At 38.7% G+C, this 20,182-nt stretch overlaps 1 protein-coding gene across 2 annotated transcripts in view; it reads left to right on the top strand.

Annotated features, from left to right (window-relative positions):
• Positions 1 to 19,988, top strand: part of LOC121732917 (arf-GAP with coiled-coil, ANK repeat and PH domain-containing protein 2) — a 27,837-nt gene extending 7,849 nt beyond the window's left edge. For both annotated transcript variants that reach the window (XM_042122939.1, XM_042122940.1), the window contains 15 exons: positions 1,020 to 1,115; positions 2,502 to 2,761; positions 5,884 to 6,000; positions 8,707 to 8,880; positions 9,633 to 9,739; positions 9,919 to 10,007; positions 10,398 to 10,492; positions 10,852 to 10,989; positions 11,553 to 11,623; positions 11,793 to 11,921; positions 12,737 to 12,900; positions 14,408 to 14,521; positions 18,311 to 18,417; positions 19,229 to 19,374; positions 19,568 to 19,988. In XM_042122939.1, coding sequence (XP_041978873.1) covers positions 1,020 to 1,115; positions 2,502 to 2,761; positions 5,884 to 6,000; positions 8,707 to 8,880; positions 9,633 to 9,739; positions 9,919 to 10,007; positions 10,398 to 10,492; positions 10,852 to 10,989; positions 11,553 to 11,623; positions 11,793 to 11,921; positions 12,737 to 12,900; positions 14,408 to 14,521; positions 18,311 to 18,417; positions 19,229 to 19,374; positions 19,568 to 19,587 — 1,827 coding nt within the window. In that variant the 3' untranslated portion in view covers positions 19,588 to 19,988. The remainder of the gene's footprint in view (positions 1 to 1,019; positions 1,116 to 2,501; positions 2,762 to 5,883; positions 6,001 to 8,706; positions 8,881 to 9,632; positions 9,740 to 9,918; positions 10,008 to 10,397; positions 10,493 to 10,851; positions 10,990 to 11,552; positions 11,624 to 11,792; positions 11,922 to 12,736; positions 12,901 to 14,407; positions 14,522 to 18,310; positions 18,418 to 19,228; positions 19,375 to 19,567) is intronic.
• The last annotated feature ends 194 nt before the right edge of the window (positions 19,989 to 20,182 follow it).

Raw genomic sequence — 20,182 nt, 5'->3', positions numbered from 1 at the left:
GATAATAAATGTTATTGCGTTATAGCATGGAGATTAGTAATAAAAGAAATTGTTGATAACGATAACTTTATGACAAATTTTTGAGCTACAGATAAGATTTATCAAAATGTTGATACTTTGGCAGATTTTGTGTGAAAAAAATGACAAAGTTTCAAAGGTAATAGAAACAAGTAGCGACAGGTCTAATATCCTAGTAGTATCCTATTGACATATAAAAAGATATATCCACATTCCACAGCCGAATATTATATTATTACTAGAGATCGCCCAATGGTCGAAATTCGACCTTAGTTTCAAAGACATTAGGACTACTACCTATATTTTGTAAAAATATTGACTTTATCATTATTTTTTTTTAACTCTTTTCTTTGGTACTTAGCTGATCTCAGACTGGCCGTGTAAGCATTATTCAATAAAAAAAACTATAATCCGTTTTCAATTTGTCACCTTGTTGTCAACAGACTTCAACCATAAATAAAAGAGTATAATTCGTATGTATAGGCTTGTCACTCAAAAATCTGTCATTTCTCATGTGTGTGTGTTGTAGTGTGTGTAATGTTTTATTTGTTAAAAAATGTATGGTAAAAGCATAATTTCAAAATAATAATATTAGCTCGATGCACTCCTTCACCATATAAACTATAACTGTGCAAAATTTCATTCACCTACGTTTCCCCATTTTACGTCAAAAGGGATACAAAGTTTTTGGCTCACGTATTATATAATTTATAACCTCCACCTTTTTGGAAGTCGGTTAAAAATTGGTTCAGTTTGAAGGGGAAACAAACCAACAAACATCCAACAGGCAAATAGATACACACTTTTGCATATTTGGTAATATTGGTATGGATTCTTGCAAAGTTACTTATTATTCCGAAAATATTACAGTTTTAAAGAAAAATATGTTAAATACCTACATCCTTTATTATAATTTTCACTCAAGTTAAACAATAATTACAAATCTATTGTGTGTAAAGGTTGAGTATATGACCGTGAGTTTTTATGAATTTTGTCGGCAGTTGCTGTCGTATACGAAAGCGTGCTGCACCTACCACCATCAGGGATCGGATTTGGCCGAGGATTTGGAACCGTTCCTCAAGACCACCGCTGACGATGTATGTATACAGTTATTATTTACATATTTCATACACTTATTCTTCCTCATTATAATATAATATATATTTATTTTTACTTATTACACGACTGGCTTCGATGTAATCATGACCTTATAAAAACGAATGTGAGAGACCTAAGACGTAATGGTATGTATGTTTCAGGCCACACATAGAGTTAAGCTGTCCTCCCTCTAATGAGTAATGACACGTCTATTTAGATGTTATTTTTCAATGAAGTATCATAGAAAAATAATTTATTAGATTCATGAAAATTTTAGCCACATCATACATTTTCGTTCAAACTCTACATTAAATTATAGTTAAGTAATCGTTAATTATTGTCTCAGGGAGCGTCTGTAAGCTGTTATCTTTTAATTCAAAATCCGTTTAATCTATCAATCTATTCTCGGTACTTAAAACAACAAGTCATCATTAGTGATAATTACAATTTAGTTTTTACTAAACAGTCGCGAAGCTGCAAGCGCCGCAAAACCTAAGATTGTAATTAGACAAATTGTGGTGACTAATGTTCCTTCATTGACGAATGACGCTTATTCGCTATTTATAGCACTAGCGTTTATATTAAATTACTCGAAGATTAGATTAGATTGGCCAATTCAGAATTAAAGAGAATGAAACGAAAGTAGTTCGAAACCGAGTTTCGTTTCAATGATTTTGTAAAGTAAAGAAAAAAATGAATGACATATTTTTTGTGAAATGGATCAAGAAATACCTAACCATACAGCAGACTTAGAATGGCCACGGCAGCAGTGTAACCAACTTAGGGGTTTTCCCCACAGATTTAGGGGGTAAATAAGTAAAATGGGATTTTTTGGGGCCTAAATTTTTTGGGGTATTTTCAGGGATTTTTTGACTTATTAATTTTTTAAATTTATTTTCCGATTTACATTAAATTATAATGATGGATCTTGTGTAACATTTAATCCATCCAATAAAATGTTAAATTTATTCAATGTCTTGACACCAACTTAGGGATAAATATTTTAGAGAGTTGGTAACACTGCACGGCAGATAGAGTAGGTAATACTGCCAGGCAGCATAAAGATCTGTCTAACCAATTTGTCACTTTCTATTCTTCCATGGAAGGAAAACCTTTCTGTAATGGCCATATTGTAATCGTCCTATGACGCATTAGCGATTGCTGTCACCCACAACTAGTGGCAATATAAGGCAAGAGTTACACTTGATGTAACTCATAGTCCAAAAAAAAAGAATGGGTTAAGAAAATTGATCGTTCTATAGACGTCCCCTTACGTCCAACAATGTTAATGAGACCCGAACAATTTTAACACATTTCAACTCGAGTGTATAATTAGATTAAATCACGCTCGGAAGCAAATACAATTAAAACTAACGACATTGCAGATAGCAGCTATGCGGAACGAGACAAAGGCACTAGACAAGGAGATGGAGAATCGACATACGATAGTCAACAGCAAGGACACCGTGCTACCCAGCTGTAAATCTGTCCCACTGCAGGGGGACTCCAAGGATGGCCTACTGAGTACCCCGTGTCTGAAGAACATGCCGAGAATGCAGGGGTATCTATTCAAGAGGACGTCGAATGCATTCAAAACGTGGAACCGTAGATGGTTCTATTTGTACGATAATCGTCTCGTGTATAGGTGAGTTTTTTTAAATGAAATAAGGGAGCAAACGAGCAAACGGGTCACCTGATGGAAAGCAACTTCCGTCGCCCATGGACACTGGCAACATCAGAAGAGCTGCAGGTGCGTTGCCGGTCAATTCAGCGGGGCTAAAATGGTCACATTTAGCAATTCCTCTCAATCAATTCAGCAAATGAATTGTCAAAACTGTCAAACTGACAAAATGTCAAATCAGTGCAAAAATACAGAAATTAATTGCAAGCAGAGTTGCATTTTGTGATTTTAGAAAAATGAATCATATTATGATTCATATTATGATTCTCGGCGAAACACAGCGCAAGCGCTGTGTTTCGCCGAGAACGTGGTATTTCTCCGGTCGAGCCGGCCATTCGTGCCGTAGCATGGCTCTCCTACGTATAAAGAAGCTTGAAGAGAGAGGAGAGTTAGAGTTTTCTTAGAATGAGGTGCTTAGTTAATTTTTGCGTGTTATACGCTACAGTCGCTAAAACGTTTAAAATTTTGTGGTGATTGCAATATGTTTTGTATTTTATTAACCCCCGACAAAAAAGAGGGGTGTTATAAGTTTGACGTGTCTGTCTGTCTGTTTGTCTGTGTGTGTATCTGTCCGTGGCATCGTAGCATCCAAACGGGTGGACCGATTTTGATCTGGTTTTTTTTGTTTGAAAGCTGACATGATCGAGAGTGTTCTTAGCTATAATTCATCATCATTAGCCTGCTCAGTGCTGGACAATCAGGGTTTATCTGGTTCATGAAAGGCCGTTAGCAACTTGTAGTCGTTTGATGGGTTTTATATTTCATTCTAGTTCGTGACATTTCTGAATATACAATATACGTATACACATAATAATGGAAAGTTGAACTGGTGCTGCAGCATCACCTGGTAATCAATAGGATATCCAATTCCTCGCCAACTTAGAGCATAGGTTTCGTGTTTGGGCTCATTTTAATTGCGACAACCAGTAAGAAGTAGATAAAGTATAGACAGTAAATATTTACATGCTGCTGCTGCAGCATCACCTGGATTCTATAGAAACCGAGCTTCGTATGAACCCAAAGTGGAGGTTTCATGTTTGGGCTCATATTAACGGCATCATCGAAAAGGACATTGATAGATGGTAATCATGAGAATATGATTCTGTTGATAGGAATTATTCTGCACTATAACCAACACAAGTTTAAAAAGTATGAAATAAAATTAAATTAAGAAATTTAAAAACACCCCCGCCAAAACAACTAAAAAATAATGAAATAATATTTGCTGCCTTTAAGTTCAAATAATTCCTAACTTGTGTAAAGTAATATTTTAGTCCATAATTGTTGTCACGGTGTGTCGGGGGACCGCCAAGTAAACTACAACCTACAACCGCCTAGTCGCTGGTTACCTATCTCGATTCAGATCGCTGTGAATATCCTTAAACTTGTTATGTGAAATCAAACATCTAAATTATTAGCGGTCCCCCGACACACCTTGACAACAATTATGGACTAAAATATTACTTTACACAAGTTAGGAATTATTTGAACTTAAAGGCAGTAAATATTATTTCATTATTTTTTAAAGTTGTTTTGGCGGGGGTTTTTTTAAATTTCTTTATTTAATTTTATGCGTGATTCTTCTAGATTATTGAGATTCAATAACGTGATTACGGTGATTATAACAGAACAGATTCGAATGAAAATATGTTTATAATATTTTATTGTAAGCTATATTTTCCAAAATTCACAATCTATGCAAACCCCATAATATTATTATTAACACCAAATTAACCAAATTAGTATTGGACGGACTTACGGATAAAAATTGGTAATACATAAATAGACGAAGAAATAAGTTGAATATTATGAAATTCACCACTTGGTTACATGAAGGCTGAGTAAGTAGGGCATACGTTTTTCAGGGTCTTATGATTTAGCGTTTATTTTGTTATTACTTAATAATATTATATTTATTTTCTTTGTTTGAGCGTATGTGTAGTATGTATGTCAGGGATTTTAGAGTTAACTGTAGGGTTTGCAATGGCTATTTAGCAAAAGGCTTTATATAAAATCCAAAAATCGCATAATATGTGTTGCTACTTGCCACATAATAATCCCACCCAACCCAAAGTGGAGGTTTCATGTTTGGGCTCATATTAACGGCATCATCGAAAAGGCATCAATATGCGTTGCTACTTGCCAGTTGCCACATTATTATTATGAAGAATGCAATCTATGCTTGCAATTTCTATATAAAAATATGAATTTTCAATTTTGTTAGTCTCGCTAAAGCTCGAGAACGGCTGAGTCGATTTGACTTATTTTAGTGATGAAATATAATAAAAATAATAATATCTTTATTTCAGGCCAAATAGCCCATATGGTAGCCTAACAGTTACAGGTTACATTACATAATATTGAAAAAAAAAAATATTTATAGAAGTCCAGGGAAGTTCACGGGTTATCTAGTATTAGTAAAAAAACTCGACAAAAACAGAAAAGGAATATTTTAAAGTACGCACCAGTAATATTTTCATGTCAATATTGTTTACGTTTTGTACGGAATACATTAACATATTTTATGTTAATGTATGTATCATGTTGTCTTATTCGAAGACTAACCGCTTAGATAATTTGTTTTGGTTCAAGTATCAGAATCATTTTAAATCATTAACTTACCGCCGTACTAACGTTTAGCAGATTTGAAAATGAAACTGGTAGAGAGTAGGTTTTATTTTAAGTTACAGCGTTAGTTCTGACATAGGGTTTCTGTGGTCAATTCACTAAGATGCAAAAGGTACACCATTAGTTTTAATTAATTAAGGTAAAAAATATTATGGTGCTTTAGAAAATAATCGCTGATTTATACTTCACTCGGGCTAACTTGTCGCTAGCGGTCATTGACTCCCTGTCAAAACTTGTCATTGTCCATATAAAACCACGATTGACAATATCTGACACTTCATTGTCAATCGCGGTTTATATGGAAAATGACAAGTTTTTGACAGGGAGTCAATGACCGCTAGCGACAAGTTAACCCGAGTGGAGTATAGCCATAACTTGAGCAATCCGGACTTACCCTGTTTCCGAACTTACCCTGCTCTATATATATTAACCTTGCCTAACATTATTTTTTTTTTCAGGAAAAGAACAGGCGAACTGAACGTGACAGTGATGGAGGAGGACCTCAGACTGTGCACGGTGAAGCAGGTACACGACGGCGAGAGACGGTTCTGCTTCGAGGTGCTGTCGCCCTGCAAGTAAGTCATACATCTGCGAGACGCCGTGCCAGGGCTGCCAGATGTAAAAACTGCGCGAGGAGTTTGTAGAGTTCCCGTGTCCCACTGAAATGGTGCTGGAAGGAGGGCATGGGGGGGTTTTAGTGGGTAAACCTCGTAAAGGGAGTCCCACATACCCCCGCCCCTTCCCCCGAGGGGGTAGGGGATACGTAACGTATTTCCCCTCCTTAACAAAAAAAAAAGGACTGCGAGATTTAAAAACTGCGCGATCGTATCGGTAGCTCTAAAAAGTCGTATTCTGTAGTAGGTTCATTATAAAAAGATCGTACAAAACTTTAATTATAAAACATGTTTGTTTATGGTACAAATGTTGCCAGGTCACATCTAAATTAGAATCGAAATTGATTTCAAGATTATGATATTTAATTCGATGTTATGCACCTAAAAAAGTCGTACGTTTTATATGTACGATAGTAATCTTACAATCGTACAATAGTAAATTGTACAAATAATCGTACGAGTACGATATAAATCGTACATATGGCAGCCCTGCGCCGTGCAGATGATTTTTAAATTGTTTTATTTAGTAACAGTAGATGCCTGCAACCCAATCGCCACGAAATTATTGTATCGCACGGAAAACGTCAGTATATTTTATCCACAACAAAAACTCTTCTATACCCTATCCCTATACCGAATTCTCGGTCAAAAAAGTTTAAATCGGTGCGGCTGTTTCAGTGCATTTATTCGCATTACATTACGCATTTATAGTATTAGTATTAGCTGCAACACTTACGTCTTACAACGACTTCTTTAACAAGCTATACTTTTCTAAAGTATCAGACAAAAACTAAACATTGTCTATAGAATGTTAAGCATATCAGTTGCGTAAGTGTATTTTATCAGTAAGACGGTTATTGTGTAATTTACTATGTAAAACATAATTTTATTAGCGATTTTAATTTAAAACAATGTATTTTCGTGTCTTGCGCAACCACGGTCCGCGGTATTGTACGATTCCCACGTCCTCTCTATTGTTAAGTATTTAGCCAACTAACACGTATAATTACTTGACCTTGTGCAACATGTCTTTCACCTGTACAAGTGTTTTTGTCTTTAATGCGCTTTGGAGACGTTCGTAGATTACGTCAAGCTATTAGCAAAATACGTCGTGTGTCTTTGGCGCTCCAAAAATATAGGCCAGTGCGCGCCTAGCATGCGCAAAACGAGAAAAAATTTGTCTACATGTTTTCTCGATGTTTGATGGTTTGTCTCTTTATCTCTATTGACCCTAACATGACAAACATTTTTTCTCGTGTAGGTCTGTCGTCAAAATCTATCGACGTAATGCCAAAAAATTATTTTGACATATCGAGAATTTATAGCCTGTCAAAAAAGTGAAGAAATTAAAAAGTGTCAACATCGTAGTGTCATCCCTTTTTTCTTAGATTAATTTCTTCACTTTTTTGACAGACTATAACTACACTCGAGAGTGTAGTTATCTCGTTGTATGCGCATGCTAGACGCACTGCGGGGCTAAAATGGTCGCTTTGAAGAATCATGATATGAATCATAATATGATTCATTTTCCTAAAATCGCAAAATGCAACTCTGCTTGCAATTCATTTCTGTATTTTTGTACTGATTTGACATTTGTCAGTTTGACAGTTTTGACAATTCATTTGCTGAATTGATTAAGAGGAATTGCTAAATGTGACCATTTTAGCCCCGCTGGACTACTGTCTCTGTCACAATCCTACTATATAGGGTGTTATCTTGTATCTGTTTCGACACTGTAGTCGAAATAAAATAAGGTGTTCCCAGTGGTCACTGACCTTTTTACCTAATATCCTATATCACCTCGGACCTATACGAAAAATGCTGGCACTGTATTCAGTTAACTTAAGAAAAAATTGAACTCTTATAAAGACACGTACTATTATAGATTCATCGGAAAATCTCTTGGTAACAATTTACTCTGAGAAATATTATGGGTTCGAAGACGTGATACTCTTCATAATATGAAGACGACACGACGTCGTATCGTGTTTAGGTGTCCCAGCCCTAAGGCCGACGGTGGTACTCGACGAAAACTGAGTATTATATTATAATAACCGACGCCGCATGGTGGTACGACACGACGTCGTATCGTGTTTATGTGTCCCGGCCCTAAGGCCGACGGTGGTACTCGACGAAAACTGAGTATTATATTATAATACTCAGTTTTCGTCGAGTACCACCGATACGACGTCGTGTCGTACCACCATGCGGCGTCGGTCCGCGATGCGACGTCGCGTCGTGGGAATCTACGACGAGCATCGTAAAATACTACCTCGCGACATCGCAACGTGCCACGATACACGGCACAACGTCGCGTCGTAGAAACTCAGAATGCGTCGAATCTTTGAATTTTGAGTAACAACTGTGGCACTGACACAGGAACGGATCAGGAGTTTCTACGGCGCGACGTCGTGCTGTATATCGTGGCACGTTACGATGTCGCGACGTACTTTTTTACGATGCTCGTCGTAGATTCCCACGATGCGACGTCGCATCGTGGCACGACACGACCTCGTATCGTGTTTATATGTCCCGGAAATTAGGCTTATTTCTTATTTCTTTTGTTTGAAAGCTGACATGATGTTCTTTGTCATAGCACCATCATCAGCTTGCTCACTGGTAGGTATTGAAGGTTTTATGAGTTCCTTATTTTCGCTAATTTTACAGGAGTCACATGCTGCAAGCGGACTCGGAGGAGATGTTGAACAGCTGGGTGTCAGCGCTGCAGAACGGCATCAGAGCGGCGATACAGCAGGGCCAGAGCCGCGACCCCGACTCGCAGCTCGTGCTGGTACCAGATGACACCAGCAAGAGCGTCAGCCCCGCTATGAAGAAGATTAGGTAGGCAGTTTAGCAAGTTGCCGTAGATTTAAGATCTTGCTATGTTACACATCATGCTAAACGGTAAAAATTGATTGATGTTTAAAAAAGGTGGCATTTTAAAACTATTGAAAATTTGACTGAGCTTGTCCTTACGCGTTTAATGGATAATGAGACAGAATTCGCCAGAATACTTTAGTTTTATCTATATCTATACTAATATTATAAATGCGAAAGTATCTTTGTCTGTCTGTCTGTCTGTCTATCTCGCTTTCACGCCAAAACTACTGAACCGATTGTAATGAAATTTCGTACACAGATAGTCTAAGGCCTTAGAAGAGACATATATGCTATGCTTTTTAACTGGAAAAAGGGGTTGTAAGGGAGTGTTTATGCATAAATTTGTTCAAATTAAGTTAGTTCCAAAAATTCATAACAGATGGCGCTAAGAGTCGCCAAGATCGCACTAGGGCTTACTCAAACGCGCGGATTTGCGGCGATCACTAAATGTATGACCACCATAATCGTTACGCCCCAAACCGTTAAAGTGATAAGGCTTTTAGGGCCAACCCACACGTACCATAACTACACCACGTCGCAACGACAAAATGCTGTCAAGCAGTGGTTACGTGTGAATGGTGTCGGTGCAGCTTTTTGTAGTTACAATACAAAATATACGCCTGATCATGTGGTGTCATCCTGGTACGTTTGGGTTGGGTTAGGTTAGGGTCAAACATAAAATAAAGTATAGATGTTAAATCTGTCTATTTCAGAATTTGGGAGCAGCTGCTCAGTATCCCGGGCAACAACGCGTGCTGCGACTGCGGCGGCGCCAACCCGCGCTGGGCCAGCATCAACCTCGGCATCACGCTGTGTATTGGTGAGTGAGTGTATTGGGATAGTAGTCCCTTATGGCATATGATGTTATAAGTTATTTTAGAAACGCACAACGCAGAGCGAACCGACATATTTTTTTTTCCTATATAGCTTAATAAAATATGGCATCATAGCAGCTAAAATGCGGTTGTTTGTTATGTTTAAAATATAATTTTGTTCCAGAATGCTCCGGCATACATCGGTCGCTGGGAGTCCACGTCAGTAAAGTGCGATCTCTCACATTGGACGACTGGGAACCAGATATCATAAAGGTTTGACCTCAGATCAAATAAAGACTCCGAGAAGACGCATGGCTTGTGTGGAAACTGGAAACTGAATCCAGTTTTCTGTGCTAAACGTGCAATAATCTAAGCTATTCCGCGTTATCTTGATTGGTCGACTGGCTGTGCTATAGTGCAGTTTAAGAGCTTCAAAACGCCAAATGTGTACCCGCTCTGATTCAATTATTATGCAATTGTTTGTAGAACTTTGTCTATACTTTTCATTTGGTCTGACTTACAATAGCCATGGAACTCAAACATGACTTAACCAAAGTTTTAATTAAAATCATATACTTACTAATATTTAAATAGTATCCAAGTCTTACAAAGACTGCATATAAACCTAAATAAAATGTATAATCAATAATATCTGTGTCATAGGTGATGGCAGAGTTGGGTAACAAGGTGGTGAATTTAATCTACGAAGCGAACACCGAGGGCACTACCATAGTGCGGGCAACGCCGGAGTGTGAAACGTAAACATATTTTAATACATACACATACATTTTTAAACTGTCAAGTAAATGCAGTAAGATTAAATGGCCACTAGCCTTACTCCTTTAACGTATAAAATACTCCATGGTAAAATTTTTAAACCTAATTTGTGAGTACTGTAAATCTTTATAAGTCAATAATACTCCCTTTTATAAGTCAAAAATGCCAAGATGAAGAAGAGATGAACCGATTCATCTTACTAATCATCTTACTTAAGCAATACAACAATTTATGTCCATGTATCCCAGTTTATTAAACCGGTTCATTCGGGTTTCAAATTAAATTTTCTTTTTTTTAACTTTTAAAACTGTTCTTATTTAAAATATTTTCCTAACCATAGGCCTGTGCGTGAAGCGTGGATCCGCGCGAAATACGTGGACCTCCTATTCGTCAAGAACATAGTGGAGTGCGGCTCGCCGGCCAAAGACTCACCGCTGAGGAACGGACGACGGTGGTCCGTGCGACGCGCTAGACGCAGGTAAAGTAAAGAAAGTATTGCGAATTTAAGGCACGTTGACGGTGAAAATCTGAAAGAAATACTGTTTGATGGAGTAAAACTAGCCCTTTTCAACAAGAGAATCCGTATAGAGCGCTTAGGCCGCGTTTCCACTGACGCGGAGCGGAGCAGAGAGGATCAGCGGTGCCCGAATTGACCAATCGTGCTATTCCAGCGGAATGACAGCGAAGCGGAGCGAAGCGAAGCGAAGATTTCGAGCATGGTGATTGGTCAATTCGGTACCCCTAAGCTACTCTCCGCGTCAGTGGAAACGCGGCCTTACAGACGAATGGCACTTGTCGACGATACGCGTCGACGGCAAGACAAGTGTCGACGGCTGCTGTCGACAAATGCCGTTCGTCTGTAACAAGCCTTAGTAGAACCTCAGCAGCTTTTACTGAAAAGATAACAGATTCCCACTCTAGTTATTTTAATGTTTATTACAATAATTCGAATGTATCTTACTTTGAATATGTTCCTCTCGTCTGATTAATTTATTAGTGGGTCCCAAAGAAGTATCAAGCTAATATTTGAACAATTCTTAGGGTCCGGACGGCTCCAGTGATACCAGAAACTATAAAGGACGAAAAAAGCGACCAGAACAGTAACGCCAGTGGTACGTGCTTTTATACAATTTATTTACGCTACGTGTAGCTCTTCTATTTGTGAAGAAAAAAATCCTTAAAAAAAATCCTAAAAAATGTTAATACTATTCCAGGTTTAGGTTACACAAGGCTACTTTGTTGGGCAAATATGTCAGTTTTATAACTTCCAAATACTTTCAGTGTCAGAAAGCTCGAGCAAATCTGACAGTCCGGTGCTGGAGATCGGTTCGGAGCTGGCGTCGGAGCGGCCGGTCGACCTCAGCCTGCCCTCCGACCACGACTCCACGGAGGGCGAGGACGATGACGCCGGTGAGTGATGGAACTGCACAGTTCGGACTTCGATTTCTGTTTTTCGAACAGTTCAGACAGTTCGAACTTTCTGAGACATTAATAATACGTGTCTCTGTATACTTTAGCTTTATATGAGTAGGAGTCATTTAGGAGTCCTAAATTAGGACCAATGCTAAGACACGGGTGGATGCGGGCGCGGGCGCATGCGTCGGAAGACCGCCGCGGACCACGAATCCGCGAGCGGGTACCCGTCGCGTGCGCCCATCTCATTTAGCGCTGCTAGTATAATTTTTATCTCGAGCGTGTACAGTTGTGTCGAGTAGATTACCATAGATTATTTACTAATTTATTATTTGCCAAAAAGACGTCAACGGAAACAACGTCGAAGTTGACGTTGTTTCCGTTGACGTCTTTTTGCGGCGGGCACACGGCGCGGGCGCACGCATTTCGCAGTCCTGTGAAATCCGTGCGCCCGCGCCGTGTGCCCGTCGTCCGCCGCGCGTGTGACAGTCCGTCGCCCACGTCCGCGCTCCGTCACACGCGCCTGCGCTGCCCATACTATTTTTCATTATACACACGCGAGCGTGCGTCCGTGCGAGTTTTAGCGTTTGCCCTAAACACTTTGTAATTTCTCTGTGTCAACGTGTTTAGTTATCTACGGCATCCTAATTATTTAGTAGAAATAAGGCTTTAATTAAGTAGGACTAGGACAGTCACATGGTCTTATAATAATACCTTGTTGAAGCATATAGCACAAGGCAAAACACGGCTAAGTAAATTTATTATAATAATATATTTATATTGTGTTACAGTATTGTATATTAATGTTCCAGACGGTTGTTTCGGCGAGGTGTCGGCGCTGTCGGCACAAGCGGTGCTTGGCGTGGCGGCGCGCGCGCACAACGTGAGCGTGATGCGCGCGGCACTCGCAGCGGGCGCGCGCGTCTCCGACCCCTCCCACCACGGCCGAACGCCGCTGCATGCCGCCGTACTCAGCGTACGTGACGTATAGTGATAGTTCTACACTTTACCCATTGTTGGCAGTGCCTATTATTGGCATAATATATATTTGTTTGCACAACGTGAGCGTGATGCGTGCGGCGCTGGTGGCGAGCGCGCGCGTCTCCGACCCCGCCCACCACGGCCGCACGCCGCTGCACGCCGCCGTGCTCAGCGTACGTGTGCTGATACTTGCATATAATGGGGAAAATACGGACTACCCTGTCGTTAAATAAATAAATAAATAAACTTGGGAGTTGTTGGCTGTCGTCCCATTATTGGCATCTTAGGCCCGAATTTTTGGTCAGTACTTAAGATGCGACCCGGCTCTGTGATTGGTCCAAATTTTGACAGCCAACCAATCAGAGAGCCTGAACCGTGTCTTGAGACCGAGATGCATCTTGAGTACTGACCAAAAATACGAGCCTCAGATTTGTGTTTCAAAATTCCTTTATACCAATAACACAGAATATATATTCGTAGTTCCAAAAGAATTCCCACTCGTGAAACCCGTTTAAAAAAATAACTCATGCTACGATACTATAAAGTTCAAATTCCGACCGCGTGCTAGGTGCTTACAATTATATTTGCCTACATGTCCGCTCTCTTTCTATCGCGTAAGATGTACCCTTTCTGACGAAATCAAGATTGTCACCTTTTAGAAAATAAAATAATCTTCTTTTAATTACTATAGCTACTAATAGCAAACTATTTTATAGTAATAATCAAATTTTAGTAACCCAACGTATATTTTATAATAGTTTTATATTCGATTATAGTGTAGGAGCTGGTCAGGAATTTTTTACAACTTAAACATAGTAACTTGTGTTTATTTATGTGTAGTATGCGGTTTTTTTGTAACAAATTGGTTTATTTGATATGTTTGTGTATTTTTTTTATCTTTTTTTTTGTATTTTAAAGTCTTAAATTACTTTATTGAAATATTTCTTTGACTTTTTTCAATTGTTCATATTTATCAGATTAATAACGATTCTGTCATAGCGGTTAAATCAGTACGTAGATATATGCGACGAAAAAAACTTGCGCGCGCGTCACCGCTCGCTTGTGAGTCCCTTGTGATCTGCCCCTTTAAAGGGGTACTTACAGTTCGAAACCTAAACGCGCGAGTGGGACAGGCCTGCCAATAATAAGATATATTGTAGTAGTAAATCTGAAAGTGCCAATATTTGAGTACATTTAAAATTTTGAGAGATTAACTTACGGACCATTAATCCTTTGATCCTGGATCTTGGAAATCTATTGTTATTCTATTGTGTCTCGCTACCGGTGAGCTTATGGGGCTTGATGGGTTAAGGACGAATTAACCCCTCACCATTAAGATTAACTTACGGAGCGCGTAACTTTACGAGGCTGCTTGTCTTTGTCTGGCATAATATTAAAAACTGTCAGTGCGCATCTCAAATAGTCTAACGTTTAAAAAATGTTTTAGGAGTGAGTTCAATATAAAAATTATTATACATATGAATTTTTATATCGGTAAATAGGGGTCGGTGATGGCGTGCTCGTTCCTGCTGCTGAACGGCAGTAAGCTGAACGCGCAGGACGAGGACGGCATGACGCCGCTGCACCTCGCCACCGACGCCGGACACACTGGACAGGTAACGTGTTTTGTTACCTTTACTTTCGAGCTTCTTTCTACTCTGTTCTTTACTTATCTTCTATATTATATCTCTTCTTATCTATATATATATAAAACTCAAAAGTGACTGACTGACATGGTGATCTATCAACGCACGACCAAAACCACTGGACGGATCGGGCTGAAATTTGGCATGTAGGTAGATGTTATGACGTAGGCATCCGCTAAGAAAGGATTTTGATCAATTCTACCCCCAAGGGGTCAAAATAGGGGATGAAAGTTTGTATATGTCGTAGGATGATTTGATAAATCCGTGTTTTCGCGAAATCCCTAGAATTTTCGCGAAAATTCGATTTATCAAATCATCCTACGATGTCGTAGGATGATTTGATAAATCGAATTTTCGCGAAAATTCTAGGGATTTCGCGAAAACACGGATTTATCAAATCATCCTACGACATATATAATACTTGCTAACGCGAGCGAAGCCGCGGGCGAAAGCTCGTATAATATATAGAAAGAAAAAAAAGTGTATTTAAAAAGAACATTTATTTTCAAGACGTTGACAACCCTACAGCGAAATCATTGATATCCGAGAGCAGACGGCATCTCTGTATTACAAAGACTTGATTGTGAAGACAAAAGGTTTATCGGGTCTATATTAATTTCACCTTATTAACTGATACAAGAATACTTTATTAGTCGGCCAAGTGCGCGCGACTGTCACGCGTTTGAAGGTTTTCGTTTAGAGTAGGTTACACTATTTATACTTGATTAATTAATTTATTTTAATCTAAAAAATTAGCTTCATACGGTCTATGCTAAATTACAGTTGTAAATTTTTTTGTCTGTCCAGCGTATCCACTATCTAATATTGCATTCCTACAAACAACTTCCCATGTGGATAGAATATATAATCTATACTAATATTATAATTCTGCAGAGTTTGTTAGTTTGTTTGTTTGTTTGAACGCGCTAATCTCAGGAACTACTGGTCCGATTTGAAAAATTCTTTCAGTGTTAGATAGCCCATTTATCGAGGAAGGCTATAGGCTATATTTTATCACGCTAAGACTAATAGAAACGAAGAAATAAAGGAAAATGTGGAGAAAACGGGGGGAAATTATTTGAAAGGGCTTATTTGAACGCGCTAATCTCAGGAACTACTGGTCGGATTTGAAAAATTCTTTCAGTGTTAGATAGCCCATTGATCAAGAAAGGCTATATACTATATTTCATTACGCTAAGACTAATGGGAGCGAAGAAATTCAGAAAAATGTGAAAAAATGGGAGAAATTATTTGAAAGGGCTTATTTGAACGCGCTAATCTCAGGAACTACTGGTCGGATTTGAAAAATTCTTTCAGTGTTAGATAGCTCATTGATGGAGGAAGGTTATAGGCTATATTTTATCACGCTAAGACTAATAAAAGCGAAGAAATAAAGGAAAGTGTGGAAAAAACGGGGGAAATTAGTTGAAAGGGCTTATTTGAACGCGCTAATCTCAGGAACTATTGGTCTGATTTGAAAAATTCTTTCAGTGTTAGATAGCCTATTTATCGAGAAAGACTATAGGTTATATTTTATCACGCTAAGACTAAAAGAAACGAAGAAATAGAGGAAAATGTGGAGAAAACGGGGGGAAATTATTTGAAAGGGCTTATTTGAACGCGCTAATCTCAGGAACTACTGGTCCGATTTGAAAAATTCTTTCAGTGTTAGATAGCCCATTGATCGAGGAAGGTTATAAGGCTTTATTTTATTACGCTAAGACTAATAAGAGCGAAGAAATAAAGGAAAGTGTGGAAAAAACGGGGGAAATTATTTGAAAGGGCTTATTTGAACGCGCTAATCTCAGGAACTACTGGTCCGATTTGAAAAATTCTTTCAGTGTTAGATAGCCTATTTATTGAGCAAGGCCATAGGTTATATTTTATTATTCTGCGACTAATAGGAGCGAAGAAATAGAGGAAAATGTGGAAAAATATATGTTATTTGGCAAACATGAAGAATAGACCACGTTAAGGGACATAGGCTATTATTTGCGGAAAAATGTACGCTCGCGTGAAATTCCTAAATTACGCAAGCGAAGCCGCGCGGGACATCTATATATAATAAAATCGTAGGAAAGTCAATGCTGTAATTGAATATTTTTGTACAATAAATAATACTTGGGACCTGATCTACTATACTAACGCGGACGAAGTCGCGGGTAACAGCTAGTCTTATATAAAATTCTCGTGTCATAAATCACAATGTCAGTCACCGTACTCCTCCGAAACGGCTTTACTGATTTTTACCAAATTTTATATGCATATTCAGTAGGTCTGAGAATCGGCTACTGGCTACATTTTTACATTGATAAGTGCATTTGTTGAATAGTAAACTAGCTGTTGCCCGCGACTTCGTCCGCGTCGACTTCAGTTTATAGCGCGCGGTGTCAACAAAATTGGTGTCAAAAGCTTTTTAAAACCCTGGTACCTCTTAAATCAAAATACCCAAAACAGCCGTGTAGTGTGCACATAATGTTTTTTTTTACTTAATTAAACTTTTTTATACCAAATTTTAAAGCTTATTTAGCGTTACACAACTTAGCTGCATAATGCATTACACAACCTTAGCTTTGCCCAATGCCCATAAACTATTTATTATTGGTAGACAGACTGTTTCTGATATCTATGTTGGTAGGTGAGTTATTTAATAACATGTATAACAATCAAAAGAATCGCAAATATTAACTCAACATGGTACCACCTCTTATAGAAATACATATGAGCAAGCGATAGCGCGATCTAGGCGACTCTTGGCGCCATCTGTTCCAGTTTTTGGAACTAACTTAATTTGAACAAATTTACGCATAAACACCCCCTTACAACCCCTTTTTCCAGTAAGAAGTAGCCTATGTCCTTTCTCAGGCTTTAAACTATCTGTGTACAAAATTTCATTACAATCGGTTCAGTAGTTTTGGCGCTGTTGTTTTTGAATTTGATATCTAAGTTGGTAGGTGAGTTATTACTTATTAGTTAATAACGTGTACTTATAACAATCGAAAGAATCGAAAAACGTTTCACCACAGGGTACCACCTCTTATAGAAATACTCATGAGCAAGCGATAGCGCGATCTAGGGGACTCTTGGCGCCATCTATTTTGAGTTTTTGGAACTATCTTAATTTGACCAAATTTACGCATTTTCACCCCCTTACAACCCCTTTTTCCAGTTAAAAAGTAGCCTATGTCCTTTCTCAGGCTTTAGACTATCTGTGTACAAAATTTCATTACAATCGGTTCAGTAGTTTTGGCGTGAAAGCGAGACAGACAGACAGACAGACAGACAGACAGAGATACTTTCGCATTTATAATATTAGTATAGATTATTACAACTCGAGACTGACGGCGACCATTGTTTGTGCGACGGGATAGCAATGGACGTTGCCATGGTGACATACTTATTTAGTCACTTCAATAAAATAATACGGGCGAAATACTTTATATGGCAATGAAACGTTTGCCGGGACAGCTAGTCTTTTATATAATAGCAGTGATTAACTCAATCCAAGATTCGCTATATTTAATCCTTTACTGATATGCGTGGCAAGGACAATCAAGATCTGCTTGTGTTAGTGTCTTTTATGTTTAATTTCCAAGGAGATTCCTCGATTCACGCCAAAATGTCAAATGGACTAATTCCAAAACAAATTCTACACAAATCGATAAAGCGAATATACAGAGGACGCGTTTAAGGGCCTTTGTATTGTTATTCACGACGTACTATTTTACGAAGCTATAACAATTCCATGATTATTTACAGGTGTGTCTACTCCTCCGGTATCGCGCCGACCAGTCTATAGTGGACAAGCAGGGCCGCACGCCTCTCGATATTGCCGTCGCCAATGCCAACGCTGACATCGTCACACTGTGAGTATCTAAATCGAGTTCAGCCACAGAAATAAATCAAGATAGAACGGTGACGCGCGTGCATTTCTAACGAATCGATCGTGTCAAATTTTGCTTTACTTTTAGTTAGAACAAATATTTTAACCGTGGAAAGAAATACCTCCTTTTGACCGATTCACTTTTGTACTTCTGTTTTTACAATTCGACACTGCACAATAAGGCATTTTTGCACAACCACTCCGGTGTAATCGAGTCGAGACGTGCGGGCTGACTGAATGAACGTTCAGCGAATCTTGCACACTCGTGCAAGATTGAAACACGCGTACTCTACCCGCTTAAACGTTCTCTCTTGATTTATTTCTGTGAGTTCAGCATATACAGTGAAAAATAGGCCGACAAAACAGTAACATAATTTAAATGGAACTTGGATGCACGCTGTTCGAATTTAAAGTCTTTGGTGGGGTGAAGAGACACACTGTCGGTAGATCAGTGATCAAACGGTTCGTCATTGGTTGATCGATAAAACGGTGACAGGTTATTGCCCTCTACGGTTTCGTCGAACTATCTTAAAGTCGTGGACCACTGCGGCCGGTATAAATAGTCAGTACTCAAGATGCATCTCGGTCTCAAGACACGGTTCAGGCTCTGTGATTGGTTGGCTGTCAAAATTTGGACCAATCACAGAGCCGAACCGCGTCTTGAGACTGGGTCGCATCTTAAGTACTGACTATTTATACCGGCCTAAATCTAGATTCTTCTTTCACATTACACATCTTTACTTAAGTCCTTCTCTAATTTAAATTATTTTTAAATACATAATAATATTTCCCAGATTACGTCTGACAAAGCTCAACGAAGAGATGCGAGAGAGCGAGATGTCATCAGATGATACCTACAACGAGGTGTTCCGCGACTACACGCAGCTGGCGCACTCGCACCCCGAGCGCCTCGTGCGAGCGAGACACAACAACAACGAAGGTACGTGTGTGAGCGAGACACAACAACAACGAAGGTATGTAATAACGAGTGCGAAAGAGACAGCACGCCACTTACACAAGACAGCGTACTCGATAATAATAAATATATACGTACAAACTGTTGGCTCAGCAAATAACCTCAAAATTGTGTTTTTGATGGCGATAATATTTTAATTGTATTTTTAACCTTTCAGGCGAACAGTCAAGCGAATGACGAATAGAGAAACGTTTGAGGAGACTCAGGCTTTGGTGGCGGGAGTGAGGCCCGTCCGTGTTTGACACCACATGACAAGTACATACAGTACATCTCAGTTAAAAATACAAGTACTGAGGTATGTTAATATAACAATTATTGTTGTAACTTGTAGATAGTGTTCGTTTCAAGTATATAAAAGAAAAGTCTTAATATTGCCTCCACTGGTTAAATTTTGGTGGGGCGATAGCTTTCGTCTACCAAGACTCTAATGGCGAATCAAATAAAGCCCATATAATACTCCTATACTACTTTCAACCTAAAACAATGTTATCGGATCTGTCACAAGAAATGTATTCGGAGTTTCAACCAATTACGTGATAGTAAATTGTCATTTTACATCGGTGGCATAGGTTTGTGTATCATGTAATAAAAAAATAAATTACCGTTGTTAGTAACGTTATGTTATACAATATAGCCTCAAGCCTTATAAAAATATTTACTTAGCATATTTAAATTATTCAAGGATTGCTGTCGGTCATGAATTCATGATACATCCATACTTATTAATATTATTATTAACTAGATGGCGCCCGCAACTCCGTTGCGCCAAAAT

Source organism: Aricia agestis, chromosome 13, assembly GCF_905147365.1.
Source record: "Aricia agestis chromosome 13, ilAriAges1.1, whole genome shotgun sequence".
Lineage (NCBI taxonomy): Eukaryota > Metazoa > Arthropoda > Insecta > Lepidoptera > Lycaenidae > Aricia > Aricia agestis.
This window is presented reverse-complemented; position numbering and strand designations above follow the sequence as displayed.